This window comes from Aquarana catesbeiana, linkage group LG06 (assembly GCF_042186555.1).
Source record: "Aquarana catesbeiana isolate 2022-GZ linkage group LG06, ASM4218655v1, whole genome shotgun sequence".
Taxonomy (NCBI): Eukaryota; Metazoa; Chordata; class Amphibia; order Anura; family Ranidae; genus Aquarana; species Aquarana catesbeiana.
Genome location: NC_133329.1, coordinates 160,283,258 through 160,303,952, shown reverse-complemented (window position 1 = coordinate 160,303,952; position 20,695 = coordinate 160,283,258). Strand labels below are relative to the sequence as shown.

General features: G+C 43.6%; 1 protein-coding gene across 3 annotated transcripts in view; it reads right to left on the bottom strand.

The window, feature by feature from the left end:
• The window catches only part of SMG1 (SMG1 nonsense mediated mRNA decay associated PI3K related kinase), a 409,928-nt gene that overhangs the window by 78,590 nt on the left and 310,643 nt on the right, over positions 1–20,695 (bottom strand). For all 3 annotated transcript variants that reach the window (XM_073591119.1, XM_073591120.1, XM_073591121.1), the window contains exon 48: positions 6,791–7,070. In XM_073591119.1, the coding sequence (XP_073447220.1) occupies positions 6,791–7,070 (280 nt within the window). The remainder of the gene's footprint in view (positions 1–6,790; positions 7,071–20,695) is intronic.

The window sequence follows — 20,695 nt, the reverse complement described above, 5'->3', positions numbered from 1 at the left end:
AGGCTAACTTTACTGTTTTGGTTTTTGTAAAGCACAAAACAGTTTTTTTTCCAAAAAAAAAAACGTGTTAAAAAAATTGCTGCGCAAATACCGTGCGAGATAAAAAGTTGCAACGACCGTCATTGTATTCTCTAGGGTCTTTGCTAAAAAAACATATATAATGTTTTGGGGTTCTATGTAATTTTCTAGCTAATAAATGATGATTTTTACATGTAGGAGAGAAAGGTCAGAATTGGCCTGGGCACTCCAGAATGCCTGAAGGTGCTCCCCTGCATGTTGGTCCTCTGTATGTGGCCACGCTGTGTAAAAGTCTCACACATGTGGTATCGCCATACTCGGGGGTAATAGCAGAATGTGTTTTGGGGTGTAATTTGTGGTATGCATATGCTGTGTGTGAGAAATAACCTGCTAATATGACAATTTTGTGGGAAAAAAAAAAGTAAAACAAAAACCTTGATTTTGCAAAGAATTGTGGGAAAAAATGACAACTTCAAAAAACTCACCATGCATCTTTCTAAATACCTTGGAATGTATTCTTTCCAAAAAGGGGTCATTTGGGGGGTATTTGTACTTTTCTGGAATGTTAGGGTCTCAAGAAATTAGATAGGCCGTCAGTACTTCAGGTGTGATCAATTTTCAGATATTCGCACCATAGCTTTTGGACTCTATAACTTTCACAAAGACCAAATAATATCCACCGATTTGGGTTAATTTTACCAAAGATATGTAGCGGTATAAATTTTGGCCAAAATATATGAAGAAAAATTACTAATTTGCAAAATATTATAACAGAAATGAAGAAAAATGTATTTTTTTACAGATTTTTCGGTCTTTTTTCTTTTACGGCGCAAAAAATAAAGAACCCAGCGGTGATTAAATACCACCAAAAGAAAGCTCCATTTGTGTGAAAAAAAGGACAAAAACTTCATATAGATACAGTGTTGCATGACTGAGTAATTGTCATTCAAAATGTGAGAGCACCAAAAGCTGAAAATTGGTCTGGTTAGGAAGGGGGTTTAAGTGCCCAGTTGTCAAGTGGTTAAAGACAGTATTCACTGTAAAATGTATTTGTTTGGAGACAATTAAGGGGCACGGAAAAAAAAATTCATCTTCAGGTTACTGCTGCCTAAAAGGAGGACTGAACACTGGCATCAGATGAAGCCTGAACATTTGCCTGGTAGAGCTTAGAAAAAAAATGTGTAAAAGGCAGACCAAGTGGCAGCCTTCCAAGTCTGGGAAACAAATGCATGATGCACCCTGGAATAAAATGGTAGCACTTGATCCTTAAGATTGGATAATAGTCTGCCTAAGCCCAGTGTTAATTTTTGCAGCAAATTTCAATTTAGTTTTAGTCTTAGTACTAAAATGGTATTTTAGTTTTAGTCCCATTTTAGTCTTCTGCAAGTGTTTTAGTTATAGTCTTTGACCAAAATGGCATTTTAGTTTTAGTCCCATTTTAGTCATCGTATTTCAATCGACTAAAATCTCCAGTACATTTTAGTCGACTAAAATCATTTTAGTCAACCAAAAGCGAATGTGCACAATACACATTCCCCTACCCTCTGCACAACACACATCCCCCCCCACCCTCTGCACAACACAGCCCCCCACCCTCTGCACAACACATAGCCCCCCACAATACACATCCCCCCACCCTCTGCACAACACACAGCCCCGCACAGTACACAGCCCCCCACCATTTGCACAGTACACAGCCCCCCCGCACTCCCAGGAGACCCCTAAGTCCCTTGGGACAGCACTGCCAGCGTACTCTAAATTTAAGAATAAATCACTGCCAGCCCTTTCTCATACACAGCTCCTCCTGCTGTGTCAGTCATTGTAAATCAAAGTCTCTAAATATTCCTCAATAGCATCGTTCTTGCATGGACCCGGTCACATGACTGCTCTCCTCTGACGTTTCATGGATGGTCACGTGACCGCTCTCCTTCTAAGCTTCAGCTTACAATGAGAGCGACACAGGAGGAGGAGCGGTGGAGGAGAGGGTGCTGGCAGTAATTTTTATCCAACTTTAGACTTTGCTGGCAGTGCTGTCCAAGGGCCAGGAGAGGCGGGGCAGCCGGCCTGACTATTACCCCCCCCACCCCCGCCCAATGTGTGGCACCCGGGGCGGACCGCCCGATCCCCGCACCCTGTTGGTAAAAAAAACAGATATCGGCGTATAACACGCACGCACTGTGTTATACGCCAATACAGTAGTTCTTGAGGGTAAACGTCCCTCCTTGCCATTAACGTCCCGTTTTCGATCCTTAACTTGATTTTCCTCATAGTTTTCGTCAAAATGTGCTGTACTTTGTTTAATTTTCCTCACTGTAAAAAAGCCACCAACAATTATGATGAAAACCTTTTCATTGACGAAATTAACACTGCCTGAGCCACTTTGAGATGGTGGAACAAGAAGCCGGTGCACCCAAATGGGGACCATCCAGAATGACAGAGAATTACTGTTTCCTGAAAGAATTAGTGGCAGAGGGATGTACCACTCAAAGCCTGAACCATTCCAGACAATGGAGGAAAGTTTTATTTTCCTAAACTGGGACTGGACAGAGATGGAAGTAAAAAGTCTTGATTGAGGTTCAAGGCTTAACCCTACCTGAAGTGAGAGGAAAGTCCTGGGCCTGCAGACCTCCTCGTCGCTATGCAAAAATCATTAATGGTTCTTTGTAGGATAAGGCTGCCAGTGTAGAAACTTGCCTCGCAGAGGTGACTGTTACAAAGAATTGTGGATCAGAGTAGAGAGGAATGTCTCAAAGGATCCAAACGGTGGATTCTGAAGTGCAGAAAGAACCAGACCCAGAACCCACAAAGTCACAGGGGGAGCTCAATGGACAACTCCCCCAAACAAAAGGAATGAAAGGCCAATGGTCTCTGAAACCAACAGAAAGGGCTTTTGATAGTACTGAGTGTCAAATGCTGGTCCAGACCCAGTAAAGTAGTCCTTCCACATCTGATAAAAAGACTATGCAGGAAGTAGTCTTCCTAGTTTATAGCATTGTGGGAATATCAGGTTTAGAGATACACCTCTCTCTCCAAACCTAGGTCTCAATTGTCATTTCATTAAAGCTAGATACCATGAAGTAGGATTGTAAATCTTGAGACAAAAAGATCCTGCAAATTTCAGACTCCACAGAGCATCTGCAATTGCCAATGCCAGTGAGTAGCAATGGTCACTAGAATCCTCTATATCGATCTTGCAAAGCAGATAAACACGTTTCAGGGGAGGAAAGGCGCAAATTAGGGTGTACTGATCGCACAGACCCACCAAAGCATCCACTGTTTCTGTCAGAGAATCCCTTTACCTGGAGACAAAAAACTTTCCAGTTTTGGTGTTGAACTTAGAGGCCAGGAGGTTCACATTCTGTATCCTCTACTTGTAGCACAGGTCCTACAACACTTCCATGTGTAAGGATCACTCCCAGGTCTAGACATTGCTGACTGAGGAAGCCTGCCAGTTTTCTGCACCTCAGATATACAAGGCAGGCAATTTGGAACAATGTTTTTACTGAGGACAGAATCCTTACTACCTCTCTTGCCTTGGTGAGACTTCTGGTGCCTTCTCTGATGGTTAATGCAGGCCATTGTTATGGCACTGTCTGAAAGAATTAAGATCGGAGGACCTTTCAGCAGGACAGTCCAACACTGCAGAGACTGCTAAATTACCCAAAGCTCTAAAATGTTACCATGTAAACAAGACTACCCCAATGACCAAGTCTACTGCACCTACAGGGTTCCCATGGCTCCTTCTGAGCCTTTCATCAAGATCCCCCAAAAATGGGAACAAAACTTTTCCCAAATTCCAGAGCTGGAACTCTAAACCACCAAACCAGGGACAACCCAGTCCTTGCTGCCAAACCAATCAGGTCTGTGCAGGGATATAAGTGATTTGTCCCAAGACGAGTTGTAGAGATCTTGCATGAATCTGGGTCAATGGCACTCTAAGGAGGCTATGATCAGGTCTAAGAATCTAATGAAAAAGTAGAAAGGCAGAAGACTCCTGGAGTGGAGAACTTGAATCAGAGTCTCGGAAGTTCCTCCTTGGGAAGATGCGCTATCTAAGCTGTGTCCAGAACTAGACCCAGGTACTCCAAAGGATGAGTCAATTCCAGCAACGAAGGTTTCTGAAGGTTCACATCTTTCCGAAGCACTCTAATGCCTGGACAGTCCAAACTACATTGTCTGATTGAGCTCATACTGACTGTTCCACCAACAGGATGTTGTCTAAGTATCCCACAATGGTGATGCCACAAAAGCATGACAGGGCTAATAGTGGGGCAAGCACCTTGGAGAATACCCTATGCGCAGATGACAGGCCGAAGTGCAGGGCCACAAACTGGTAGTTCAGGGGGCCCATAGCAAAACATAGGAGACTATGTGCTGGAAAGATGGGGGCATGTATGTATGTATCTTTGATTTCCACAGAAGCCAAAACGTCTATCTGGAAAAGAGGCAATTACAGATTTAGTGTATTCCATGCATAATTCCTGGGCTGGAATGGAGATATTCAGAGCTTTGAGATCCAAGATGGGGCAGACGCCCCCTTTAGGTTGAACAACTTTACAGCTTGGAGTAAAACCCCTGGAACCAAATCTGTCACTGGAACTGGGGACATGACACCTCGGTCCAGAAGAGGATACAATGGAGATCTGCTAATCAGGAAGGTTGGAGGTAAGAAACTCAGCAGGGGACGGGAGCAAAACTCTGGTGTGTAAGGCTTGCATCCAAGCATCAGATGTAAGTTGTCCAAGTGGCTGCAAAAGGTTAAAAGAAGTATGGGTTTGTTTTTTTTAATCATACTTACCTAGGTTGCTGCCACAATAAACATCGCTGATCGCTCAGTTCTCCCTATTGCTCTGAGTGGAGAGCTGTTGACTGTCAAGTCACCGCTGTTTGCTCTGCCCCAAACAGCAGAGCATCTGTTTGGGGCAGAGGGACTGGCTCTATAAAATAAGCAAGTGTGAAGAAATGCTGTCAGCAAGAATACTTTGCTAAAAATAAGGAATTAAAGATTTATTTTTGAACCTACAAAATGCAAAGTAAGTGAACAGAATCAAAATCAATTTATGGTGCGACTATCCTTAGGCTTCAAACCAGCATCAATTCTTCTAGGTACACTTGCAGGGAACTCATTAAGCTAAAAAATGTTTAGGCTTTATATCACTTTAAGATGTGTCTGTGGGACACTGGGGTACCAGTATAGTTTAATGCTTCAATGGCAAAATGTGTTTTACAGTTGGTAGAATTTTGGCAGAATGTAACATCTTATTTAGCGTACAATAGATATGTAAAATATATAATTGAAACAGTTTTCTAGAATTGGAAAGTCAAACTAAAGGACCCATTTATAAAATAAGACTTCTGCTTGTCCTCAGATATTGTGCACACATCCTGCTATTTTTCTTAACATTTAATCCAATCATTTCACTCTATTCTTTGAAGTCCTCTCTAAAGCGCTTGACGTCCTCTACATTTTCAGCTTTAAATGTAATGTCATCGGCATATCGAAGATTGCTGTTGTTTCTTCCACCAATTTTGAAGCCATTATCATCTTCCTCCTGTTCTGCTTCTCAAATTAGATATTCGGGGGTATACGTTATATGGATTATTATACCTCAGGCTGCATAGCCTTTAGCTTCCCTAAAGGCTGATGCACACAAGTCTCCATACCCTGACAAGGCAACTTATCATGAGAAACATGTATTAATACTACATTATTATATATGAATACTGCCAATACTTTTGGTTAGAACTGTGTTTACACATCAATGTGATGTATTCTCAGCTTACAAATAACAGGCCTTGTATACATGAGAGTAAGCTTGTTTAAAAAGCAAATGTATACAGCAAACTTTTGCAACACTCTCGGCAAGTATATGGCAGCTTTGTGGAAATCTTTAAAGCATTATTCAGCTGCAGTTTGGGAGACTAAAGCTGCTAGGAGGATATTTTACCCCTACTTGAAGCTTGTTAAAAAACCTGCTAGCAGCTTGTTTAAAATGATAGTCAACCATAGACCTTAATGGGAGGGCTAAACGCAGCCATACTGGAACTGAGGATTTTTCTTGAAGGCTTCAAAGCTGCCCTAAGCTTTGCAAAAGCCAACTGTATACAAAGTAATAATGCAATATACAAGGTAAATGCCTGAGTGCATAAAAGATAGGTTTAAATACGCTTATACCTTTATCCAGTTCACTTTAATGAAAAGCTTCAGCATAACTTTGCTTACTTTGTTCAAACCATAGGGTTGCTTTAAAGTGCAACTAAAGCTTTATTTTTCCTTAAAATTATGAATTTGAAATTGTTACTTACCTAACTGATATTTGTTGTAACAAAAGAAAAAAAAAAACACTCACTGTTGCTTTGTTTACATTAATTTACCTGTTAGGGGGCCTTGTGTGGAGAATAATCTCTCTATAATAGAATAATAATCTAGCATCTTTGAGACGCCACAAAAGAGCTCACTGGTGTGATTTTGCCCCTTGTTATCAGTTAAATGCCAGCAAGAAGCCCATAACAGTGTGCATGTAGAGGATTACCTAATCACTGGGCAGTGGATGTGCCAGCTTCACACTGCAATTAACTTTATGGTGAAACTACTTGAGTTTTCCTGGAACATGATGTTTGTAGGTTTTCCACTGTTCTGCTCCAGGAACTATTTTCATGCATCAACTATTGCAACTATTGTAGGTCAATGATACATGTTTGATAATGTACAAGTTATGAGATTTGTAAAACAATGATCTATAAGCAGTGAAATCTTTAAACCTTTACTTACTTTGTATATATTTCCTGACAGTGCTCCATGGTCATGTTGCATATAAGTTCCTCCATCCAGGTCTTCCACTGCTCCATTCTGTGTTTTTGGAACACTGATTTGGGGTACAAAAGTGCTACAGTTGCGTAGTTGTGAAGATTTTCCAAGCAGCCCCGAAGCACAGAGCGTCTCTGTTGTAGCAAGGTTCCCATCTCTGCCTCGTATTGCTCACACTGTGTGATGAGATGTGCCTGGCCAGCATTTTGTAGGAAAGCTGTGGCAGGTACATAGCTGGGAGGACCTGTTGAGCGAAAGTGAAGAGTAATTAGTAAAGTAACACATAGGCAGAATTTTACGCTTACGTATGCACTTGAGTAGATCAGAAACGTGCATCTTATTTGGTGTATCATTAAAGAAAGAGTCCACCAAAAACTAACATTTACATTTTGGATGGACTGAATGTTTTTGTAAACTGCAGCAGCAACATCATCACTCCTCTATCTACCTACTTGGTGATACCATAATGGAAGCCTCAAATATGCTACTTAACTGTTAACTTATTTTACAATGTGGAGTGAAATGCTGGAAAGTAGATTGTACTACTGAAATTAGCAAGCTGTATATAAAAGACAGGGAATTATTCAACCAAAGTTTTTGGTGGACTGATCCTTTACGTAAAACAAAGTGACTGTATGGTGTAAAGGTACTCTAGGACAACGGTTCTCAACCCTGTCCTCAAGTACCCCCAACAGGCCATGTTTTGAGAATTCCTCTTAGATAAAATAGCTGTCCAAAATACCAAGCCATTGACTCAGATTTAGAGCACCTATGCAAGATAAAGGAAAACCTGCAAACATGGCCTGTTAGGGGTACTTGAGGACAGGGTTGAGAACCACTGCTCTCGGACACACTGGGGTTTATTTGCTAAAGCTGGATAGTGCAGAATCAGGCTCACTCCTGCATAGAAACCAATATGCTTCCAGGTTTAATTGCCAAATTTCATTGAACAAGCTGCAGTTAGAAGCTAATTTGTTTCTATTCCGAAGTGAGCCTGATTTTGCCCTCTCCAGTTTTAGTAAATAAACCCCACTATGCAACTGTAGTTAAAATAAAATAACTGCAAAGCCAACTCATATTTGCTAAAATAGCATTTTGTGCAAACATAATTTAAAGTAGGCCCTATATGCACACATGCATTTTAACAAAGCTGTTAAAAAAAAAAAAAAAAAAAAGCCAACAGGCTATATTCTACAGGTCAAGTGATTGCAATGTTGTTTTAAAAGGGAATTTAGTGGTTTTGGGTCCATCTTATTGTACCTTTTAAATTAACTAAAAATGAACAGAGCACAGTACGAATATGGAGAACGAGCGGGTCGTCTCCTGGCCTACCTAGCCCATCTAGACCACAGGCCTCCTATGGTGGTTTCCCTCCGTACTACTGACGGTGCATTATTGACCGACCCTGATGAGGTGGCCGGAGAGCTTAGCTCCTTCTTCGCGTCCCTATACTCCTCTGCTACTAATAATCCCAGGGAAGAGATAGTGTCACTTTTGTCGGACATAGAATTACCCAGTCTCACACAATCCCAATCTGAGTTGCTGGAGGCTCCTATCACTGAAGACGAAGTAACAAAGGCAATGTCCCTGCTTAACCCATCCAAAGCGCCAGGCTCCGATGGCCTGCTCCTTGAATTTTACACAACCTATAATGAGACCCTAATCCCTAGACGTCATGAGCTATTTTACGTTATATTTGAGTCCGGCTCTTTACCCTCCTCCATGAGCGAGGCCTATATTGTACTGATACCCAAACCTGGCAAAAATCTAGAATTCCCTGAGTCGTATCGCCCAATATCTCTCCTTCAGCTAGATATTAAAATCCTGGCTAAGATCCTGGCGCTACGCTTGAATAAAGTGATCCTTACATTAAGTCCTTCAGACTAGACTGGGTTTATGCCAGCTAAAAATACGGCATACAACTTACGTAGGCTCCATATGAATATACAGGCTGAACATGACGAGCTGGGCTCTAGAGCTGTGGTGTCTCTTGACGCCGCAAAGGCGTTTGACTTAGTTGAGTGGGAATACCTCTGAGAATGCCTTGCAAGATTTGGATTCGGACCCAATCTTATTAAATGGATTTGACTTCTATATCAGTGCCCACGCGCCAGGGTCTTGGTCACTGGAAAAGTCTCTGAACCCTTCCCTCTTTCAAAGGGGCATGCGACAAGGATGTCCCTTATCCCCCCCTATTATATGCCCTTGCAGTAGAACCCCTTGCCTCCTTCCTTAGAATGCATCCAGGTATCAAGGGTCTGCGACGTGGAGACTTGATGGAAAAGATCAGTCTATACGCGGACGATGTGTTGCTATATTTAGAAGACGCAGGCCCATCCCTACAATTAGCCCTTGAGGTTATTCAAAACTTTGGTAGATATTTGGGCCTGAAGATTAACTGGGATGAATCCCAGATCCTCCCGATAGATGTAAGTGTCCCTACAGAACTACAGACCTCCTCCCCACTCCTTAGAGTTAGCTCCATGACATACCTTGGAATTGTGATCACCCGCTCACCAGAGGACTACATTCGACTCAACATAGAACCCCTGATAGCAACGTTTAAATTTAAAAACGCAGACATAGGCCAAATGACCCCTTGGGGTGATGGGCCGGGTGAAGCTAATCAAGATGGTTCTCCTCCCCAAATTTTTATGTTTTATGGCATGCCCCGGTCTACCTACCTCTAAGGATCTTCAAATCTATTGAAGCCCTCCTTAACTCTTTTGTCTGGGGGTCGAGTCGGCATAAGCTGTCCTGGCAAACATTGAAAAACCCTACTGAATTGGGCAGTGTGGCACTACCTAACTTTAATCTTTATTACCTAGCGGCGCAACTATCCCACTTTTTTCATCTAGACAAACATGACAAAGACAGATACTTGACTTTGATATGCTCCCCTTACAGTCACGAGCTTACCCACCCTTTCCAGATTCTGTTTAGAGGTATTGCAGGTACATGCGGGTTTGGTAACCATAAAGGAGTATTATACCACCACTGCAGAATATGGGAGGTGGCGAGGCGTAGATTGAAGATGCCACCTACACATTACCACACACCCCTATGGGACAATCCCGATCTAGGAGAATTACTAACTGTGCCAAATCATGGTCTGTGGCTTAACCAGGGGGTAAGGTTTTTGTTGGATCTTTATTGTGATACCGTTTTAAAATAATTTCAACAACTTAAAGTGGAATTCTGTCTTCCTAACACCATGCACTTCCGCTACCTCCAGCTCCGCCATGCCCTCAGAGCTCAATTTGGTGAAACTTCCCCCAACAGCTAGATGTCCTGCATATTATGATGGGGCAAGACTCTCGCAAACTTATTTCAGGGCACTACAATTTATTGCTCTGTCCCACAGCGACGACCCTTTTTGCCCCTTGGACACCTGCAAAAAAGGGTCCACTAAGTTATCGGACCGTCTTACACAACTTTACATTATACATAGATCATATTTGACCCCTCTCCGCCTAGCCAAATACAAACCTGATCAAAACCCACAGTGTCCCAGATGTGATAGTCCTATAACCTTCTTTTCCACCTTCTCTGGTTATGCCCAGCAATATGAGACTACTGGTCCCAAATAGTGAAGTTTATCCAGGATGAGATGGGATATCCTCTAACACTATGTCCTAAACAGTATTTACTGGGGGTATTCCCAGATCCTGACTCGGATAAGTTTCATAAAATCTCTCTCCAGGAGACACTGTTTATTGCTAGGTTACTTGTAGCGAGAAAATGGCTGCAGGTTGCACCACCAACACTCCAAGAGTGGATCTCTGCTGTTTTACCGTACAAAAAGGAAATTTACGCCCACAGGGGTTGTCCAGCCAAATATGGCAAAATTTGGGACACTTGGTTAGGAAATGCAGCCACGTGTAGTATGCTATCTGATTGATGTCTCTGGGGACATGTGTATTCCTAAATGCAGACCCGGTGTCTGGGCCTCTAGTATTCCTGTGGTTCATGATTACTTACGTCTAAATACTGTGACACTGTATATGTACATGCCCTGCTGAACATGCCATTTATTTGGACTCTTATGTTGTTATTGAATACAACTGTATTACTAATGTATATAACCTGTATGTCTTTTACTCTTCAAATAAAACACCACGTTATTTGTAAAAAAAAAAAAAAAAAAATATGAGCAGAGCGCCAAAGAAATTCAAACCGTGTATAAACCAAAACACTACACTATACGAAGTCCACCAAAATTTTTTTCACCCAGGTGAATGAAGTCTACTGTGTATATTTAAAGCTGCCTGTAGGGATTGGTCCCACCCCCATCTGTGAGGTCATCACGCTAGGAGGGGAATCAAATCAAAAAGGAGTGATATTTGCAAGCCTGTTTGTGAATGGTATTTATTTTATAGAATATTAAAATATTATACCACTTAGATTTGGTCTTTTTTGCCACTTTTATATGAGGAAACAAGTTGGGTGTCATCCTCTGGTGAGAAGTTATTTTTAACCTGTGTGGTGAAGGTGGAAGCGTGCTTGGAGAAGCATGCATTTACTTAATGTGGAGATACCTCTCTGAAGCACTTAGGAGAAGAATACAGAGAAGGTAGGATGATGCTGCAATTAAGGTAGAAGGAGGAAACCACCTTAGGGAGAAAGGCCCAGGGCCTCAAAACCCCCTTGTCTTTAGGAAAAAGAGGGAATTGTTAAGGCTGTGAATTCTGATGCTGAGGGAAAAAAAAAGGTACCGTATGACTAAAGTCAGTCACCCCTGGAATGCGTGGCCATTGATCACTGAAAGAATTAACAATGCAGAGACATGACCCTTCTGGGGGCTTAAGGCTAAATGTCGCTCCAGCCCAGACTAGTGAAAGGACAGGATACATTCTGTAGAGTATCATCTAGGATGAAACTTCTGCGACTCACACTTTTAAATGTGATGATGGATCCTACAAGTGGTCAATTTCCTATCTTTAAGCACCATAGGAAGAGAGTCGTCAGATCGAACGGATCTTTCAGGACTTGGATTTCAATAGTCAAGTTGTAAAACCCAGCAACTGTGAAGGAGGATAGTACACCAATCCTTGAGACAGCAGAAATCCTCCCCATCAGGTCTGCCATAAACACCAAAAAAGGAGGAGCAATAAGTACCAGAGGGAATAAGAAGAGACTCCAAGATGTGGAGACAGTTCCAGTTTTAAGAGGAAACCTGAATAACCTCACCCTGGCTCTTTGCACAGCGTATGCTGAACTGCCCCCTTGTCCCATCTTCCTTCTGCCTGACATCCACTATGAGGGTGAGGAGATGCCCTTATGGGGTGCTCACAACCTTAATCAGTGCAGAGATTGTTGCTGCAGAGATTGTTGCTGCAGAGCAGAAGGGCTGCACCCATCCTGTATCCCACGACTGAGGCTGCTGGATAACCCACTGAAGATTGATAAGGAGACCCGAGCCACAAACAGGAACAGAGTAGTGTGCCTGTCTGCAGTTTTTCATAGTAATATGCTCAAGATGGTGCCCCAGTACAAGGGGGAGAGCAGTGCACCACCTACAGAAGACTGGACTTTACAGACAGAAGGGGACATTGTGTGCCGAAATAGGTCTAAAGAGTTCAGCCACAATGTGTCTTAGGGCTGAAAAGTGGAACACATTATGCTTACGGCTGTGGCAGACCATTTTAAAGTGGTGCATGCTACTCCCAGACTTGGGACACCAGGGTATGGGAACCTTCCTAGGGAAGATACCACTAGGCTGAAATTTCTCGCTTCACACACTTCAGAGAATTTTAAGGGACTGGAACTAATGGGATTTGGATTGGCACTGCCCTAGGCCCGTAGAGCACTCTGTAGCTAACTACATTGCACTGTTCTAATATAACGTGGGTGTGAGCCAAATGCAGAGTCCAGTGCAAAAGGCAATTTTACAGACTGACCTTGCATCTTCTATGCTGCAAGGTTTGGGTGTGGTTCCCCGAGGGGCTGCCGAGGGGTGAGTGATCTGGAAGCTGCAATCCTATTGCTGCAGTGGCATCAATGAAGCTAGGGGAAGAGGGGATTTGCCCATGTAAAAATCCAAAGGAGGTCATATGGAATCAAACCAGAAACCTACTCTCAGAGAAAGTCATCCATCACCTGAGGACACTAGCAAAAAAGAATTAGAATTTAAAAATATAGATATAGATAGAATATATATATATATATATATATATATAGAGAGAGAGAGAGAGAGAGAGAGAGAGAGAGATAGAATATATATATATCTATATCTATATATATCTACACACACACACACACACACACATATATGCATACATACGCAGTATCTTCCAAAAAAATATCCTTGATAAAGTTTTGAGTGTCGATTTCAGCAAGGCAGAGAGAACCAAGCTGAGATTAGAGTGATGCACAAGGTGCTGCAAGGAGAGACTTAATAAGCCCACAGACGGCACACCACCTGTGAGGTCATCCAGGCCACCCTGTCGGGCGAGTGTTGCCTTCCTTGCAGGTCACAGCGGCTGCCTATTACAGACACATAACCGGCTCTTCCTGGCACCCCTTTAACAACTCCTGTGAGGATATACATTGGAGGACTGCCACCTACTGGAGCTGTATGATAATGCCCATTTCTTTACAAAGTGACTGAGTGCAACATTGTATACTTTTTACACTTCAAGTGTTACTAAATCCAGGAGTCTGCATTCACTATATCTGATCTCCCACAGTACACAAAAATGCAATTATGTTAGTAAATATAAACTGCTAAATACCTTTTCTCATCAGCAGTATATAGCAGTCTTGTATCAGTGTCCAGCCAAGCACTAGTTAAAGCTTGTAGGAGTTGTTTTCTGACTGTCCTATGAGACTGCAAGACCCCTGATCTCCTGTCTGGACAGTGCTGATTGGCCCTGTGCTGAACACATGCATCCTCCCAAGAAAAAAAAACAAAAAAACACCTCTAGCAATACACACCAAACTGCGCATGTGCAGCCTGACTCCATAAACTCTGTGTTATCAGGAAATTATTAGGAGGCAGTGAAAGGAGGGGAGGATCAGAGAAGCAAGGATCAAACAGCCTTTTTACGCAATGCAGAGGATTAACCCCTAAGGTTCCACAGCGAGAACAAGCAGCATGCTTTACGGCATATACAGACTGATTTTACCGTAGTGGGTTTAGTAACACTTTAATAAACTACTACTTGCATGCCTACTGGAAATACCTAAAAGACTGCTGCCTGCTCAACATCATACTAATTACATATTGATACGTGGTGACCAGACCCGTATGTAAGTACATGACCTTATTGCTCCATTTCTCCATGATATTTATGCATACTACACTATTTACACTTAGTGGCACTTTCTCCCCCACCCGTTTCCTCTTTACAAAATCTAGCGAATCACTGGTTATGGAAAAAATAGGTAGTTTGTTGTTGATTCTAGAGGCTAGGATGTCCACAACATAAATTATTTTGGTACCCAGTTCTCAATTGCCCATTCTAATTGCTTATCAATATGGAAAAACTTAGCAGGTCTCGAAGTGAAACTAAAGTAAAAAATACTTACCCGAGTATCAACAGTACGATGTGCGCAAGGTCCCTTACTGGCATCTTCTCCCTGTCTTCTTCAGGGTGATGGAATTTTTATAGTATATAAAAAAAAAAAAAAAAACCAAAACCAAAACACATATATACTCACCTAGGTGGATGCAGCATTTATCCCCCGCTGACTTGCAGTAAGAACTGAGCGATCAAACACAGCGATCGTGCAGTTCTCCCTCTCCGCTCTGAGCAGAGAGCAGTGACCGTCAGTCACTGACTCTCCGCTCTGCCCCTTCAGCGCTCACTGGAGTGCTGGGCTGTGGAGGGAGTGGGATGGGCTGTCTCAGACTCTCTGCCACTTTGAAGAGAGGCTGAGCCAGGTGTCGGTCAAGACTTCTTGGTGGATCCCGACCATATGGTCAGGATCATTTCAGAGCCTTGACCGGCTCTGTGACAGGACAAAACTGCACTCCTGTAATCCATAGGAAAAGTACAGCCAAAAAAAGCTTTGACTGTACTTCTCCTTTAATCTTCGTTCCTCTATAAAGCTGCTGTTAACTGTCTGAGAAAATCTGACAAAGTTACAGAAAAGTTTGCCTTGGTCAGATAGGCTGCTTGTTGTGTGCCTGAGATGGAGCTAGAACCAGATGCTGAGTCTGGTGTTAAAACAGGGTCCTCTTTTGATGCAAGGGAAAAGTCATCACTGAGTGGCTGGAATGTTTTGTAGGCCTTCAATAGAGTGAATATTATCTGTTTAGATCCCTGATATTTTACCAAAGCCTCCGAATGGGCCTCCTAAAAGCTGTAAAAAAATAAGTTACTGACACCGGCCACTGCCCTACTGACCGACACCGGACACTTTTAAGATAGGCAAAGTTTATATTTTTACAGTGACATTTAGGCCCTGCTAGTTAATTGGTTAGAGAGCAGGAAAAAAAAAAAAAGCGCACCACACCCCAGTGACCTTTGAACTTTTTCATGTTCAGGTAGATCTCCGCCTCTCAAAGGTTGCTCACCCCTGCCCTATGGTGTACTCATGAAGTAGGATGCACAAATGATGTAAGGGTATCCATAATCCACCAAGGAGTAGGCAGCAGCCCAGGTGTTGATCTTCCTCTAACAAAGTCCTTGAGGCAAAAAGGGTGGCAGGAAGTGCCCTGGCCAGGAGTAGCTTTAATAGTGCAATGTATGTGTGATGTAACACCTAGTTATCATCCATCTGAAACTAAGCTCTTAATGGTGGAATATTTATTGTCAAGTTTAAAAAGCTTAGCACTGTACAAGTAAATCATTTTTAAACAATTCCAGGTCACTGGATAGTTTTAATGAATACTATTCAGGTAACCTGTAACAGGCTACAGTGTAGGGTCCACTATAGGGTTGTCTTACATGTCAATGTCACTTGTCAGGGTCCAGGCATCACACCAACAGTACCCTAGGAGCGATCTTAAGAATCTAGGTTGCATAAGGATGGACTACGGCCCTGGACTTGTAGAACACCCTGTGGCTAAATCCACATTTTGCTCTCAGTGCCAAGGTGAGAACCCCGGATTCAGTGCTGGAAGCAATATTACATGCTGTCCCTGTAGCATGGGGTTCAAGTACAGATCCCAAGGTTTTATCAAGATCAAGCCTGTTTCCATCCTAGCATTCCAGCAACGTGGTCCCCTCTTGATGATGTCACGTCCGCCCGAGCGTTCCAAGCTGGTTTGGCATGGACTTCCTACACACCCCAGGAACTTCCATCCACCTCCACTGCATTCCCAGGGAACCTGAACCCGGCAGACCACGCAGGAGTATTACCCAGGACATTCTGGCAGACGAGCCAGTTCACGATAAGCCTTCTTTTACCTTACCTCTTTTAAGTGTTTTTAGCCGTTGTACTAATAAACCCCCTGTGATACTGCACTTAGGTGGCGCTTCCCCCTTCTTTCCTGCTTCTGTTTGTTTACAAAGCTGGCTTATCTCTGAGGACAGCACCCCCACAGTGCATCACAAACTTGAGACTATTAGGGCATGAGGCGATATCCTCATGCCTTCTCACATCCACCTAATAAAATCTAGTGAATGTATGGACTGAAGACCAAGTTGCTGCCTTGCAGATTTGAGCCATGGAGGCCTGGTGATGCACTGCCCACGAAGCACTAATAGCCCTTGTGGAGTGCGCTTTGATTTGAAAAGGTGGAATTTTCTTCTTCAAACCATAAGCTTGAACAATAACCTGTCAAATCCATTTAGTAATGGTAGATTTCAACGCTGCCTGTCCTCTGTTAGGACCTTCTGGCAACACAAACAAAACATCCGTTTTGCGAATCTGAGCAGTTGCTTCCAAATAGGCTTTGACCGCTCTCACTACATCCAAAGAATGTAGTGACCTTTCTTCCATAGAACAGGGATCTGGAAAAAAGGAAGGCAGAACAATATCTTTGTTTAGATGAAAACCTGAAACCACCTTCGGTAGAAAGCTAGGATGAGGACGCAATACCACTCTATCCTTGTGCATCATTAAATATGGCTCTTTACCGGAAAGAGCCGCTAATTCTGATACTCTTCTAGCAGAAGAAATGGCTACCAGAAAAATTAGCTTCCTTGTCAAATGGTCCAAGGGAATTTGACGTATCGGCTCAAAAGGCTGTTTGTGTAAAGCTGACAGAACCAAATTCAAGTCCCAGGGGTTCAGGGGCGTTTTAACCAGAGGATTAAGGCGCATTACCCCCTGTATAAAGCTTCTGACCAAAGAATGTGAAGCAAGCGGACGTTGAAACAATACTGACAAGGCCGAGACCTGGCCATTGATGGTACTCAAGGCCAGCTTCATCTCTAACCCCATTTGCAGAAAGTCAAGGATTCTACCTATGACATTTTCTGCGGTGCCAACCCCTGGATTCACACAGACGCTATGATAAATGACTCTGGAAGCTGGCTTCCTTACATTAATCAAGGTAGAACTCACTGGGCCTGAAAGCCCACGTCTCTTCAGAACGTGGGTTTCAATAGCCAAACCGTTAAATTTTGCTTTTTTAAGGTCGGATGGAACACTGGTCCCTGGGATAACAGGTCTGGACTTGGTGGTAGGGTCCATGGGGAACCTACCGCCATCTTTACCATTTCTGCATACCAAGCTCTTCTGGGCCACCAGAAGTACAGACTTCTTATCCTGCTTGATCCTGCGAAGAAGTCGCGGCAGTAGCAGAATAGGAGGGACTGCATAAATCAGAGAGAACTGATGCCACGGAATCACCAACGCATTTGTCCCGCATGCAAGAGGATCCCTTGTTCTTGACACAAAGTTGTCGATCTTGTTGTTGAACCTGGAAGCAAAGAGATCTACATCAGGGACCCCCCATCTTTGGCACATGGCCAAGAAGATGTCGGGGTGAAGAGACCATTCCCCTGGAAATAACTGCTGGCGACTTTAGTAGTCCGCCTGCCAGTTCTCTACCCCTGGAATGAAGATTGCTGATATGCACGGCACATGCTTTTCTGCCCAAATTAAGATCTGGTTTAGCTCTCCCTGAGCTGCACGACTCCTGGTGCCTCCTTGGTGAATAATATAAGCCACTGCTGTGGCATTGTTGGATTGGATCCCGAAAGGGCAACCCTGTAACCCGAGCGTCCAGGCCTTTAGGGCTAGATACGCCGCACAGATCTGTAGAATGTTGATGGGTAAGGTCCTCTCAGTCTTGGACCATCTCCCTTGAACAGTCAACTGTTCCAGAACTGCTCCTCAACCCGAAAGGCTGGCATCCATTGTTACCACTCTCCAGGTAACTGGTAAAAAGGACTTCCCTTTCCGCAGATTTATGGGTATCAACCACCAACTGAGGCTCTGACGCACTGTAGGTGACAGGTGCATCGGCAAATCTAGCGCCTGGACCTTCTTGTTCCAGGCAGACAGGATACTGTTTTACAGCAGTCTCGAATGAAACTGAGCATTTAAGACACTGGCGAAAAAACTGAGGTACTCCCAGTAAGGGGAGGGGTTATATAGGGGGTTGAACTTCCTGTCTAGGGTGTGCCAGTGTCCAATCACCTAGTGATACCTATATAACCCATCAGTAATTACTGAGGCTCTGTGTCCCGTGATGTACGAAAAAGAAAGGCACTTTTACTGAGGAAGGAGCAATGCCCAGGACTAGGCCCAAAGTATATCAGAAGTTGTGTTAGCGCTGATTTTTGAGGGTTTGTTACTCAACCAAAGCTCTCAAAAAGACATACATCCAAGCCGACTGCTCTTAAAGAAGCAGGCCGTTCAAGGGGGATACCCTGGTCCTCAACAATCCAAGAGACAAAGCCAACGCCTTGGTAAACACTCTGTGAGCAGAGGACAGGCAGAATGGCAATACCACAAAGTGGTAGCAACAATCCTCCACAGCTACCCTTGAAAACCATATATGAGGCTGAAAAATCTGGATACGCATGTAGGCTTCGCCAATATCCACTGATTGCAAAAGTCTACTGCTGAAGTGAAGCAATCACAGACTGGGAAGAATTTTTGCATTTGCAGGAATTTGTTTAGACCCTAGAGATCCAAAACATGCTGGATATCCATTTGGATTCTGGAACCGTGAAAAGATTTGAAAATGACCCTTCTCAACCTTACAGCACAGGTACAATTCTTAAGGCAGCAACCTTTACAGTAGTGTAAAGAAACTCACTACTCTTAAAGGCATTTGAGCACATAAAGCATGGAGGGGAAAAACTTAGAAATGCCAGCTTGTAAGCTCTTGACACCAGACTGTAGACTTCTGTGCAATGCCGAGTCCAGAGAGCCTTGAAGGCTGAAGCGGCTGGGATGTCATCGAGTGCACAAGTCAACAGGTTGATCCCTTCTGCCTTTTTCTAGCACTGCCATGTTGGTGGCATAGTGTTAAGAACAATACAAAAACACAGCAGTCTACACAGCACCCCATTCCTGCAGCAACACAGTAAGAGACTTAGGCAGAGGTACAGCCATAATAGAACTCCCTCACAAGGAGCACTCGCCAGTCCAGGACGCAGGGATCCAAAAGGCCCAATCTTCACCCATCACATCATGAATACCCTGATGAGGGGCTATCAGGGACATATCTCCCCTTAGGGGGATAACAGCCCTGGATCTGCATACTAGGTATCCTAGTTACCTAACAGGCCACCCCAGATCTTAAGCAGCGGGGTCCGGGTACTGTCCCCTCTGGGATCGGGGCTGAGGGTGACCAATCCAGAAAAAGTACTTCCTTTTCTCCAGCAGAGGGGTATGGGGCAGACAGTGAATTCAAACACCCATAGAAGAGAAAGTTTTTAGAGAGACATCACAGGCACATCCATCACCTAAGCAGACTAACAAAAAACTGAGGCAATGCTGTGCAGGGAAGGGTTATGCCTGGGCAGGAGGCCTTTTTCTGGCCAGTGTCCATTCACCTGTAGATAGCAGCATAAACCAATGAATGAGAAGAAATTCTTTGGCCCTGTGATGTACAATTAGGAGCTTAGGCTTCATTTGCAAAATTTATTCAAGAGAAGGAAACATGGACTTTAGAGGCACATCCATAGCATTGAAGTACAAAATAAACTTGTTAAAATTCACATTATTAACATAACATGTTAAAAACAAAACATGATGTTTGGTCTAAACAATGCTCGCATCACCTAACAAAATCAACTATTACCACAGTGAAACAGATCGATCAATACTAAGGCCCCTTTCACACTGGGGCAGTAGGGGGCATCGGCGGTAAAACAGCGCTATTTTTAGCGATGTTTTACCGCGGTATTCAGCCGCTAGCGATGCGGTTTTAACCCCCCGCTGGCGGCCAAAAAAGGGTTAAAACCACTCGTACAGCGCGGCTATAGCCGCGGTATTGCCATGGTATAGCCGCGCTGTCCCATTGATTTCAATGGGCAGGAGCGGTGAAGGAGCGGTGAATACACTGCTCCAAAGATGCGGCTCGCAGGACTTTTTTTACCGTCCTGCCAGCGCACCGCTTCAGTGTGAAAGCCCTCGGGCTTTCACACTGAACAAGCAGCGGAGGCTGTTTAGGGGCGGTTTGCAGGCGGTATTTTTAGCGCAATAACGCCTACAAACCGCCCCAGTGTGAAAGGGGCCTAATTCAAATGAAGTGATATCAAAAGGAGGAACAGCTGGTGGTGGTAGAGACGTAGAAGAAAACTCTACATGTTACACGCCCTTATGCGCTTCTTCAAGAGCTTGCAGTGGTGCATAATATACCAAATAGTATACGCAGGCAAACCTGGCAGGATCATCCAATCAATCTGTTCTCATACCTTAAGTAATATAAAGCTTAAAAAGATCCTTATAAAAATTGTGTGGGATGGGGGTAATCGCCATATCCTCAACAGCCAAACTAGGGAACTTTGAACCAGG